Genomic DNA, 14,236 nt, shown 5'->3' on the forward strand with positions numbered 1-14,236 from the left:
TGTGATATGTCTCAGCTTTGTAGTTTTTGTGAGGTCCAGTCCACACTGGGGTGGGCTTTTGTTAGTGGTGCCTCCTTTTGAGTGTTTTCTGCTCCTGTAAGTAACCACAATAGATCTCATTGATTTTCAAAGTCGACTTAGGTACTATTCTCTCATAAGTACTCTATCTGGAGTGAGTAGACATGTGTTCTACTCCACAGAAATAATGTCCCACAACTGAGACTCAGGGCTAAGACATATAAAATATTTTCAATAAATCATAAAAGCAAACTTACCCAATCTAATAAAAGAGATGCCTGTCAAAGTGCAAGAGGCATCAGAACATGAAATACACACCATGAAAAAGGCATTCTCATGTCATATAATAATATAATAATAACCAGAGCACTAAATATACAAAGCAAAGGAAGAGTACTAAAAGTGTAAGAGGGAAAGGCCAAACTTGCCAAACATATAAAACAACAACATCAAAGCAATATCCAACTTTCAGAGGCATCTTTGAAAGCCAGTAGAATCAGAATGGTTGTTCTACAAGTTCTGAATGACCACAGGCTCACAGCAAAAGTATCATTTGTCATTGAAAAATAAAGAGAAACTTACCTTGATGAAAACAGGTTGAAGAAATTTATGACCACTAAGATAAGGGGATAATGAAAGAAATACCTTAGTTTGAAGACATCACTAAACTCATGCAGGAGAATAAAAGAGCAAGTAATTCCAGAATAATTAATCAAAGAATGTCTCAGAACATAGCACACTACAAAAAAATAATAGCAGGAAATAATAGCAGGTAATACACATTTTTCACAAACTGCTCTAGACATTAATGTTCTCAATTCCCCCAATAAAGAGGTATGGGTTAACAAATTGGATTAGAACATAAGATCTATCTTTTTGCAAAGAAAACAAAAATAGATAATACATTAAGACGAAAAGCATATATGAAAAGGTTCCTATGAGAGAAAAAGTATTTCAAGCACATACAGATGTGCTGATATCTGACTTCAAACCAGAACTAGTTCGAAAAGATTAAGGGCATTCATATTCATTAGAGGAAAATTTCACCTAGAGGATATTACAATTTGAAACATCTATGTATCAAACACAGGGGCACTCAAATTCCTTAATGAAGTTTTACAGACTAACCCCAAATAATGATAGAGAATAGCTTCAATACTTCTCTGTTACAAATAGATAAATCACTTAGACAAAAATTAAAAAGGGAAATTCTAGAGTTAAATAAGATTATAGTTCAGAAGGATCTAACAGACATCTACAAAACATTTTATGCAAACACTAAAGAACACATCCTTTTCTCAGTAGTTTATGACACCTTGAAAAAAGAAAGAGATAAAGGACTTAATAGTATCAGAGATGAAAGGGAACACATTACAACAGACACCGAGGAAATTCAGTGAGTCATAAAAGCATACTCTAAACATCTATGTTCTGGGCCGAGAGAGATGGTTTGGCAGTTAAGAGCATGGGCTTTTCTTCAGAGGACACGCATTTGATTACCAGAACCCACATGGTAGGTCACAACTATTTGTAACTCTAGTCCCAGAAAATAAAATGCCTTCTTCTGGTCACCTTGGTGCATAAGTATACATGCAGACCAAACACTCATTCACATAAAGTAAACAAATAAATTCAGTCACCAAACATCTCTCTTTCACACACACACACACACACACATACACACACACACACACACACACGTTTAGTAACTGAATATATTTACATTTGGTAATTGTATCTATCTATCTGTCTGTCTGTCTGTTTATCTCTCTCTGTGTGTAACTATTAAAGAACAATCAACATGAGTTTAATAACCTAATAGACCCATAAGATTAAAGGAATACTTAAAATATTCCAACTATAAAAGTTCAAGTACCAGATGGATATAGCACAAAATTCTACCACTTTTTCTTCAAACAAGAACTATTATCAATCATCTTCAAATTATTCTCTAAAACAGAAGAGGAAGAAACACTCCTAATTTCTTTTCACCAAGCTAGTATGATTTTAATATCTTACTACCAGAGAAATATCCAAAAGCAACAATAAAATTTTCAGCCAATCTCTCTGATGAACATACATGCAAGAATTATCAGTAAAATACTTTCAAACTTAATCCATCATGATCAAGTCAGCTCCATCTTAGAGATCCAGGGAAAGATATATATATATATATATATATATATATATATATATATATATATATATATATATATATATATATGTGTGTGTGTGTGTGTGTGTGTGTGTGTACCAATAAACATAATATATCCCATAAAAGACTCAAAAATAGAAACCATGTGATCATGTGATCATCTTATTATATGCATAAAAAGCTCTTTGATAAAATCCAATGTCCCATCATGATCAAATTCCTTGAGAATCTAGAGATTCTGGGGACACACCTTAACATAATAAAGACAATGTACAGACAAGCCAGCAACCAACTGTTGGAGGAGGCCACTTGTTCATCCCAGATGCCCAGGGCCAAAATAATCACACAAAAACTGTATTAATTAAATCACTGTTTGGCCCATTAGTCCTAGTATCTTATTGGCTAACTCTTACATATCAATTTAACACATTTCTGTTAATCTGTGTATTTTTTAACTGAACTCTACATTTTTCTCTGCTCCCCTCCCTGCCTCTCCCCTCCGCCCTTCAACCATTTCCCAAGGTCCCCATGCTCCCAACTTAGTCAAGATATCTTGCCTTTTTTTACTTTCTACTTCCCATGTAGATTAGATCTATGTAAGTCTCTCTTAATGTCCTCATTGTATTGCCACATGGCAGTGGCTTACCAGGTAAAGTTCTGCCCAACTCTGGCAGGGCTACATGGCATCTCTCTAACTCCACCCTTCTTTCTCCCAGCATACAACCTAGCTTTCCCTGCCTAGTTCTGTTGTTCCCTGCCATAGGTTCAAAGCAGTTCTTTATTCATTAACCAGTAAAAGTAACACATAGACAGAAGGACCTCCCACACCAACCAACATCTTACGAAATGGAGAATTTGAAAACATCCACTGAAGTCAAGATCAAAGCAAGGTTGTCCTTTTTCTCTATTCTTGTTCAATAGTGCATGAAGTCTTAACCAGAGCAGTAAGACAAATGAAGGCAATAAAAGAATACATATAGGAAATAAGTCACAGTATCCATATTTGCTGAGGAGAATATGGGAATGATATCCTGAATTTACTCAGTGAAAACGCTGGAGGTCCAATTACTCTAGATGCCACATTACCCAACGTGATTCTAAGGTGCATTTCTGCAAGTTGCAGGTCACACACCAACGAGAAGCTTTGCAGGTCACACACTAATGAGAAGTCTCCATGTAGAGCTCTCTCTTCCAAGCTTCTTATTTTCATTAAGCCACATACACTAACACTGACAGGAAACAAGTTTGGTTTTCGACTCAAGTGTTAGGAAAGAGTTTTTATTTTTTATTAATTCTCTTGCCTTTTTTATCAGATGGAAATGACACAGGGGCAAAAATGAAAAGATCACAAGCCAATAGGCAGATGCAGGCTCTTCAACAGCTGGATTGGCAGTGCATGTCTTTTGAGAAATAGATTCACTTTTGAGAAGAGCCTTTTTGTGGCTAAGCTGATGATAGGTTCCAGGGATTCTGAAGAAAAAGACTCATGACTTTGAATTGAACTCCCTCAGAAGCTGGCGTCATCAGACAAACACTACATGTTACTCTCATTCAAGGCTGCACAATTAAACTGAAAAAAAAAGTCATCAAGGTAGATGACTTTTCGAGACTGTGAGAGTCAAGACTCCCTGAACCAAAATCAGGTGATTCTCTTTTAGGAAATTGCTGTTATATAATTGGTCATTTTTGTTGTTGGTGGTGGTGATCATGGTGGTGGTACTGATTTTTTTCTCTTTTTCTTTCTGTCTTTTTGCCTTCCTTCCTTCCATTTTCTTTCTTTCTTTTTTCTTCCTGTTTTTCTTTCTTTCTTTCTTTCTTTCTTTCTTTCTTTCTTTCTTTCTTTCTTTCTTTCTTTCTTTTTTTTGGTTGTTCTGCTTTCTTGTTCCCAGTATCAAAAAATGCATGAGTCAGGTGTTGGTAGTGCATGCCTTTCATCCCAGCACTTGGAGGCAGAAACAGGTGGATCTCTGTGAGTTTGAGGCTAACCTGGTCTACAAAGTGAGATCCAGGGCAGCCAGTATTGTTATACAGAGAAACCCTGACTCAAAAACAAACAAACAAACAAAAACAAACCAAAACAACAACAAAAAAAGCATTGGTATGGAAAGTCCTTCTGTAGGTATGTTCCTTTTATTGGTTAATGAATAAAGCTGCTTTGACCTACAGAAGAGCAGAATAGAGTAAGTTGGGAATTCCAAGCAGATAAAGGAGAAAAGAAGGCGAAAAGAGAGAAAAGAAGAAAAGGAGAAAAGAAGCTACATGGATCAGAGAGATCCATGTAGCTGCCGATGGAGAAAGATATGAGCCACCAGCCAGAACCTTACTGGTAAACTGTGTGCCTCATGGTAAAATACAAAATAATAGAAATGGGTTAATTTAAGATGTTAGAGCTAGTTAAGAATACTCTAGAGTCATTGGCCAAGCAGTGCTGCAATTAATATAGTTTCTGTGTGATTATTCTGGGTCTGGGAGGCCAGGAAATGAACGTGCAAGCTCTGCCTACAAAGCATGATCCAACTAGTAATCCCAACTATGTGTAAGAACAAATATCTGTGAACCAAGATTGTTTCCAAAGTCCTTCCCTCTCTGCACCTACCTCTTTTATCTTTTGTATTACATACTGGAAGGGAGGGTTGAAAATGGCAATTAAGACCTCCAATAATTTCTCGTTTTCTAGCAGCTACACAATAAACTTGGAATCCTTTAAACTTCATTTCTACTCAGGTGCCATTCATGCCATATTCTCTAAGAAAAGGGGAACAAGATATTCTAGAAAGTAGTTTAGCAATGATATAAGTTAATGACTAAGCACATTCCTAAGGCTGAGACCCCAAACAGACTGGATGGGTAAGAGAGGAGGGAACCATGGGTCTGCATAGCTTTAATATTCCTTTAGGAAGCAATAGACACTGATGACACATGACTCCCTAAGCCTGGATGGTAGGAATAATTGGACAGAAGCTGAAGAGTGCATTGTAGAGATAAAATGGTAATTTTAGGCATCCATTAGGGAGTGAGGGGCCAGAATAAGGATGAGACAGCACTGTGGATCATGGGAATTCCCACGGCATTCACTTCAGGTCTGGAACAGGTCTCCGCAACAGATCTGGTGACTTGGTCCAGTCACTCCTTTCTCAGCGCACACCCTGTAAAGTTTCTTGTCTAAGGTCTGTGTGGCCTTGATGTGCAGTTTGTCAGTGTAGCTGTCCACATGTATGTGATCCATGCAGCCCACTCCCGGGATTTGCCACTGTACCATACCTCCTAGCAACTGGAAAAATCAAGTCGATACAACAGAGTTTTCACAAAGGTCGTGAGCATGAGCCAACTTCGTGTGAGCCACGACATCCTATTATTTACGCAATCTTTGTTCCCTGAGGAGAGAAGGTTTTTCCCAGTCTTAGACAGAGACCTAAAGCTAAATATTGTCCAAACTATTCTTCTCAGCCATAAGGATGATACATCACTGAGATTGTTTCATGCCTGGATCCAGTCCTACTCTATGCGAGCACACTATCATTCAGACAGGAGTGTGTTGCCTGTCAGTACAAGGAAAATAACTGGTGTTTGACACAAGGGGATTATTATTGGTCATATTTTCTTTTTTCTTTTGGACTGAAGAATGAGGTTTTTTTTTAAATGTAGGGTAATAAAAATAAAGAAAGTGGCATAAATGTTTAAGATCAACAAAGAAAATGATGAGACTCCACCCCTACCACAATGTATACAGAACACAGTTATCCTTTTAAAGATTTTAATGTGTACTTAAAAATGGACAATTCATAACACAGTTATGAGACTGTGATTCTGTTATCTGTGAGGATTATGCATTTTTCCAGTAAAACGGTTTCATGCTTATAAAAGTCACTATTAGTCCAGTCGTGACAAGAGAACACATGGAAGGAATAATCCAAGTAGCAAAGAGGGGAAGGCAGAGAGGTTATAAAGCAGTCACACCATTGACACAAAAAGAACAATAAATAAATACACATTTCTGTATGTTGAAGGCAATTCACAATCATTTCCAGGAATTCTGTGAGAATTTAAGGCCATTTGTTCTAAAGAAGTTTATACATAACTTCACAAAACTTGTAATTCGTATAAAAACTGTACAAGGAAAACTATTTAGAATTGATTGTGAGCAGGCAGGTCAGGGCACAGGGATGGGCTGTTGGGTTATTTTACAAACAGGCAGGTCAGGGAATGAGAACAAGTTTCTTTCACAAATGTGTCATGTGCTAAGTCACAGGGTTGTGAATGTTGAACTGAGAACTCACAAGAGACTCCAACCTGTGCAACCCATATGGCAAAGTGGAATGGTGAGAACAAGAAACCCCAAGCAAGAGAGCGAGTATCCCTTTGAATTAAAATATCTAGACAGGATACAACTGAATACAAAGTTCAAAACCCCTGCTACATGGTTCGGAGTTACAGTCTTGGTTTTACTTGTTAAATAGCATTATAATGATGGTAGTTTTTATATAAAGTATATTCTGTGCATTTGCCGTTCATTATGTTTGCCTTTTCATGGTTTCTACTTTAGCCTTGCAAAACACAAGTCGACTGCAGTCCATGCAAAATGCATTTTCTTACAGGGTCACATCTGTTTATAAGTTTAAATTCCCACTATTTGGCCAAAACTGAGGACAGATTTTACTCACTAAATAAATTTTTCTTCCTCTACTATTCCCTATTAATACCATGAATGTCCAGACAGTCATTCAAAGAGATATTGCTCTTGTGATTATAGCTATTGCAATTTAGAAGACAAAGGATTCGATATTCAAAACTTACTCTTAAGAACAGTTATAAAAGTATTGAAATTTAAAAAGTAGTAACATGTAAACATTGATACAGAGACTGCCATCCCATATATGTTTATAGCAGTCGAGGACAATATTTGTGTTAAAAACATAGCTTGTGCTTTTTCCCAATAATACATTGGAAATTTGCTATTCTGTCAAGAACAAAACAAAAATATCTGAAAATTAGAGACGACATCTCTACTTTGCGTTCAAGCATTTTAAACAATTTTCCTGTTGCTCATGCAACCACCATATTTACAGTTTTGGTTTAGGAAGAGAATTGGTTTTGGATCCAAGAAAGCACATTATCGAGTACTGCTGAAACCAAACTGAGAAAGTGTCTCCTTCCCTGGTTCATAGCAGAGCACCAGGTGCAAAGCACAGGCTCAGCAGTTGACCGACGTGTGGTGGACATCAGCATCTGGACACGCGTGATGGACATCAGTATCTGGACGTAGTCATATCTGCGTCTGCAGCACGTGTGTAGGCGGGGTGTATGGCGGAGGTGCAGGCGATGGCTTGATTCCTCTGGCTCTCATGTAGGAGAGGAACTGCTCGGGTATCTCTGCTAAGACATCTTTGGCCAGTCTAGCCATGCTTAATATGTGGTTTCCACTTCTGTCCATATAATCCCTGAATGGTACAAACTAGAACAGAGGAAAAAAATTACTTTATGGTGTCCAGCTATTCACTTAGCAGACACAAAATCAGAACATACAAGTAGGTTTTTAACCTTCCACTTTCATGGATGGTTTTGGATACAGAACCTCACTATATAGGGTAAGATGGCCTCAAACTCATGATACTCCTGTCTCAAACAGGAAGAGCTTCCAGGTGTGCATTACTGTGCCTGGCTTATGTTCAAACAACTGATTTTAGGAGTGTCCTAGTTAACTTCTTCTGTCAGCTTGACTCAACCTAGCACCATCTGAGGGAGACTCAAATGAGGGATTGCCCAAATAAGACTGGCTTTTGGACCATCTTTAAAGGAATGTCTTGATTGATATTTGATGTGGGAGGAGCCATCCCAGTATTGGTACTAGGCTGTCTCAGGAAACTAGCTAGGTGAGTCAGACACTGAGCAGTATCCTACTGTGTGATGGAAGTGATCTGAAAGTATAAGCCAAATAAACCCCTTCCTTTCCCAAATTTGCTTGTTGTCTGGGTAGTTTGTCATATCAATAAGGAGAATCGTAAGTGCCCAGAGTGCCATGTATACCAATCCTATCTTTAAAATGTATTTTTCACTACAGTTGATTCTGAAGTGGTCAGATTATAATGTGTGTTTAACAAAAGAGATGGAACTCTCTTCCTTGTTGTTCTGTATTGTCTTTTGTTGCATTACCTAGCTGATACCAAATACCGGTGGCATTTAACCTTTATGGATCTTGTTTCCTTGTCAAATTGAGTCAGTACATGTTTAATTCTGCTTTGTTATAAAAGTTAGCTAATACAGACCAAGGAACAAATTTTATACCATTCAGCAAAGAAAATAGCACACATGATTAGTGAGAACTAAACATATTATTTTTAACTGTTACTAGGACATCAAATCATGGCTACTGAATAGGAAAAACACACAGTTCCTCGGGTGGGAGCCTGAACTATAGTATGCAGAGGCAGTGCGCTCCTACGTAGATGTTATGTATGTGCTATTTGTGAAAGCAAAAGATCTCAGCGTGAGATGTTAGAACCGTTTTTACTGAAATGTCATAATTATTTTGGCATCTAAACATAGTTGCTTTGCCTTTATCTAGTAATTACACAGCAGCCCTTATCACATCTACACCATGCACTCTGCCAAGAGACTGTCTGGGTCCATTTTCATTTGGAACGGTTACTTAGTAAATAAACACTGTCCTGCTGAGTTTGCCAGTTCAGTTTCTCTGTAAGGGACGAGTCTTGAAATAACTTGGAAATGATTGAAATTTTTAGTGCTGTAGATAGTTTGTAAGCACATTAACATTTGGTCTTGAGGGAAAAAAAGAAGAGAGAAGACATTAATTTAGGATGTAGAATAATTTCTGCATTAGGATTTGAAAGTTTTATTAATGTTTTTCTTTCAGAGAGACCAAGAACATTCCCTCTTCAGATTCTGTCATAAAATTCTTCTGAAAATCTACTTTTGATGGAAGCAATTATTCAAAATGAACTTTTAGAAACCATCTGTTTTGGGGACATTTAAAACTATCCAGTTGCCACAGGAAAAATGAGTTAAAAATATGGGAAACTAAATAGAAGGTGTAATTTTGATGCGGTAAAGGTCATCTGTTTTGCTCCATTCTTCCAAAGTCTCTTCCTCTATAATTCCAACCTGTACCTGTTTACCATAGAGACGAGAGTAGCATTCAGAGGTGTGACGGGCAGGTAAAAGAACCATTCACCCCTGAAGACAGCTAAGCCAGGGTAGGAGAAGGCTCACAGTGTGTCCAGTCTCCAGGTGGGGAGAGAATAGGGAGGGTGTGAACTTTGCAAAGTCACTAGAGGCAAGATGGAATTGTAAACAAATACACAGAGGTATAAAGAAACAAGTTAGGTTCTGTTTTTCTCTCATTTAATCTAAATTACTAAATTAGTTCTAAGAATTTACTGTGTTTTTTAACTACTTAAACCTTTTTAGTGAGCACTGTATAGGCATATGATTTCTTTATTGCATTCTTTCTGTTTTTAAAATAAAAATACAATTTAGTTAGCAAGGGCCTATTTGTGAATGCTCTGTTTGCTACATAACTGAAGACCTCCATGCAACACAATGTACGCCACACTTCATTGGCATTGCTTTTAATTTTTACTTTATGGAAAGTTAATTTTTTCTCATATCATGTATCCTGATTACTATTTCCCTGTCCCTCTACTCCTCCAAGTTCTTCCCCACTCCTCCTCCTATGAACTCACAGAGGCTGAGGCAGCGTGCACCAGGGCTTGCAAGGGTCTGCACCAGGGGGTGTCGCACCAGGTGGTGTCCCAGAGCACAAGGAGAAGAGGACAGATGCTTCCATCCCTAACCTAGAAGCCACCCTCAATTTATAACCACTTGTGAATGAGATTTTCATTTTTTCCGATGGAGTCTCACTGGGGAAACAAACGAGTCTTCAGGGAAGGCTGCACACCCGGCAGTAGATGGGCAACAGAAAACAGCTTCAAAGACATCTTTGCTGTTTTTTTGTCTCATTATGTCGGATCAGGACATTTTTCTTTTAATTTTATCTTTTAATATTTATTGATTTATCTCGTTTTAGCCCTCCAAGTCCTTTCCATATATATTATGGTTCCCAGTTTTGTATTTTTATGGGATTCTTGAGTGTGCAAACAAAGGGTCTCTGGATCTGTATCTGCTTCTTGTGCCTTTTTTGAATTATTTTCCTCTTGTTTGTTTTAGCCTATTCTGATGTGCTTGGTTTTGTTTTAGCATAGTATAATCTAGTCTAGTTTCGTATATTTTATTATTATCTGCCAGAAGCCTATTTACTTTTTAATGACAGACAGAAAAACAGATCTGGATTATACTTTCTTAATTGAAATAAATTATAATTAACTTTTGAGAATTTTATTGTACTCTATAAGTATTGAATACCCAGAGTTCTTCTCATCTCCTGAGCCTCTTTATAAATAATGGACAGAACGAACACAAAACAAACCCTATCAGAGAAAGTTGTTGTTACCAACAGGGTTTTACTTATCACAGAAATAGTTTGGAAGTAGAAAAAGTTGAGAATTTTCACTTTGCTATTCCTGAATTATCTAGCAAAATTTTCTTGAGGGACATTTAGTCTTCAGTCCTGCCACTGGGTGTCAATGAGGGGGAAAGGCCAATGCCTCCTCGCTGCCATTCCCTCTTGTTACATCAGCTTGACATTTTTCTGGACAAAATATCCTCTAATCACTCCTCACAGATCCTCTGACTCTGACACTTTATCCTTCAGATCATCCTCTACTTTCTCATTTATCTTTCATTTCTGGATGCTGCAGCTAGGGGTACTCAGCTTAAAGAAAATCAACAAAACTAATCCCCACATATGGTGAGGGCATCCTATCATCACTAAATTCAAACTCTTAAATAGTTACATTAGGAAGAAAGCAATATCCACAGTGCACTAATTTAACATAGCCACGTAACTGTACTGCAGAAAACATGGTATGTGTGGTGTTCCACATCTTTTCTCATCTCTTCCCCCAAACTCCTGTGCAAAGGGACATTGTTCATGGCTGCTCTGATGGAGGGTTTGCCTTTTCATGAAAACAAATTTGAATGTGTTTGGGCAAATTGGCTTTTAGTTGCTGTTCACGCGATCGTGTTTGATTGTTCCTACTGTGCCGAACTCCATTAGTGAGTTTTCAAGTCTAAGGCTTCAAGGCTATTATTCCCCTTTTAATGGAAAATATAATTTAAATGTAATTTTAAAGGAAATGATAGGGCGGCCTGCGGCTGCATGCAGCCAGGAAGAATGGCCCTGCATTAAGCACAATGGCCAATCCATAGTACAACAGGGACACACATTGTAGGTACTGACCTAAGAAAATAAGCAACAGAAGGATTCATCCTGATTACTGCACATGGGTCATTTCATACATGAGACGATCAGATCAAAATACGGCTAATATAAAATAAAGACATGCAAAATGCTTTCCCATCAGATGGTTTCAGGAAGGTAATTAACAGCTATCAACACTTAATTAATGGGCTGTTGCTGAACAATGGGAGGTTTTTTTGCTAAGGGATTAAATATAGCATCGTGTTTAATTTCATAGGCATCTTATCTGTATTTTGATCTGATTTAAGAAGAAACTGAAGCACAGAAAGTTTAACTTAGAAAAAAAGTGATAGTGGCCAGCGCCAGGAATTATTGGGTTTGACTCTGATATGCCAGATTTTATAGTAATTTGGCTAGAGTTTGATAATCTTTAGAATTTTAGATTAAGTAGAGAGATTTACTGTAATAGAAGGCAACTTTTGGAATCAGAACTTGGTTTATACTCAAAATGCTTACTTAACCCTCCATCTCGGGCCACAGTTCTTTTATATGGCAAGGGAACAGAGTAAAAGAAAGGGGAAGGGGCACAAGTCAAGGCTGAGGACTTCTGCCTGCACCAACAAAGTGTGACCCGGGTAAAGGCAACGTAAACTAGAAGTAAGCATCATGAACACATGTGTGGGAATGATAGAATGAATGTATATTTGAGTGTATTTAGCAAAAGAGGAAAACTGAAGTCGGGCTGTAGAGATGTTTACGGGACACAGATGTCCTGTAAAGAGTTTTCTCTGGCATTTTAGAGTTGCATCTAGCTTCTGGCTTCTACTTTTCATAGCTGGGGATTGTGGGCAAGAGGAACCAAAATGAGAATTACTTTTTAAGAGTATGGCAATCAAGTGTCTGTCCTAATGTTAGGGAAGGGGTCATAGCTTGCCTAGCACAGAGACCATAGGACAGAGTCACATTTCATCAAGTGCACATGCAGAAGCTGCGTAATACTGAGAACCAAAGAAAAACTCAGCCTACTGCTCCCAACTTCCGACTGAACCTCAGCTATGTTCTACAAACTACAGCTCTGATTTTTCCAACCTGAGAAATTTAGGGATTCTTTAGTAACATATTTAATAACTTGATTAGCTTCAAAATGAAATGGAGTGCAAGAAAACCAGAGCCCACACAGCTTCTATTCTGTTTTCTAATGTGATTTTGCTGGCTTGCTCAGACATATTTTCTGAACACTGGAAGATATACAATATTATCCTACTGTCTGCAACACTTAAAGCTTCCAGTCTTTAAAATGAACAATCTAAGAATATTTCAGCAGAACATGGAGAACTTTGATGGCAGGCTCCTACTGAGGTTCAAGGTGATAAGGGAGAGGTGGACATAACTGGGATGTCAATGGCCAAGTAGCTCACATAGTTCAAGGGTGAATTTAGGAACTTCTCTGTGAAATTAGAAAACTATGTCAGATCCCCTCCCCGAATGCAGGGATTAAAGACAGGATGTTATCATTCAGGGGCTATTCATTCTCAAGTACATGTCAATTTCCTGTTTAGTGCCTATAAGACAACTTCATCCTTTCATTTTGGGGTTATGTGGCAGAGCCTCCAGTGTTTCCCTGTATCTCTAGGTGTGTTGGAATTCTCTGGGGATCCCAATGCCAAAGTCAAGATAGACTTGGCTCAGAGACTAGCAGTTCAAGAAGAAGAAATGTCCCTACGTATATCACCTTGTATCTATAAACTTAGGCTCATGGGTAACAAAGAGTTTTCTCTGTAACATCAGAGAAAAGCAGAGGTGAAAGAGATGAACTCTACAAATGATCACATAGGCTCAGACAGCATACTGACTTGTTCAAGACTGGAGTGAGAAGACTGTGCATTCATGAACATTCTGGGTCCCATCTCAGTATACTTCCCTATGCTGTCAATCCATTGAGAAACGAAATGGCTCTTATTTCCACAAATGTCAGTATGCAAGCTTTTGTGGTGACAGTATAGCGTCATGGTCCTCTCAAAAGAAGCCTTGGCGATGTGAGCAACCTCGATTCCCCAGGGATAATGCTATGCTGCTTCCCTTAACATCCATTAGGATGGAACAAGCTATGAGATTCCCCTGTTGTTTTTATAAAGAAGCATTGTCATAGCAACAGAGCACATTCTGAAGTCCTTTGCATTCAAATTTCCTTTCAGTAATCTGATTTTCGCAAAGTGTGGGCTGGACATTATGTGGAGCTCTTTGATAAAGTGAAATTACTTGGACCCATAATTATGATGATGAGGTTAAGGTGAATAATTATGTGTCTAATTATGGAAATGAGCGCCATGATACATGCAAATAGATGGCACCACCATGTTCTCTTTCTCAGCTACGTTGAGTCAAATCATTTACTGTATGTGTTTTGTGTTTTCTTCATCATGCCTTGTACAGAAGCTTAAATCATTTTATTTATATTTTCAAATAATTCTTATGATATTGTTTCTGTGTTAAAAGATACTTTCATTAATTTTGGAAGAGTAATATATGGTCCTTTTTAATATTATTATTTCTGTATTGCAGTGCTGGAGAGCTCACTCAACACTACCACGGAGCTACACTGTGATCCTTTTATGTATGAACTTAGGACATTTGTCCCCTCCCCCAACAATTATTCTAATCATTTTGCTGGCCTCTACTTAGCTGTACTTCTGGGACATATTTTATACTATGTAAGTGGCCTCACTTTACTTCCCAAGACTGTTTATCTCTCCCAACATGGAAAGTAAGAAAGTTTGTCCAAGTTG

The 14,236-nt window shown here is 37.9% G+C and overlaps 1 protein-coding gene across 2 annotated transcripts in view; it reads right to left on the reverse strand.

The window, feature by feature from the left end:
* Window positions 1-5,910: 5,910 nt before the first annotated feature.
* Cpne8 (copine 8) overlaps window positions 5,911-14,236 on the reverse strand; it is a 162,408-nt gene continuing 154,082 nt past the window's right edge. For both annotated transcript variants that reach the window (XM_087899191.1, XM_087899190.1), the window contains one exon: window positions 5,911-7,625. In XM_087899191.1, the coding sequence (XP_087755317.1) occupies window positions 7,437-7,625 (189 nt within the window). In that variant the 3' untranslated portion in view covers window positions 5,911-7,436. The remainder of the gene's footprint in view (window positions 7,626-14,236) is intronic.

This window comes from Myodes glareolus, chromosome 19 (assembly GCF_982192425.1).
Source record: "Myodes glareolus chromosome 19, mMyoGla1.1, whole genome shotgun sequence".
NCBI classification, from domain to species: Eukaryota; Metazoa; Chordata; class Mammalia; order Rodentia; family Cricetidae; genus Myodes; species Myodes glareolus.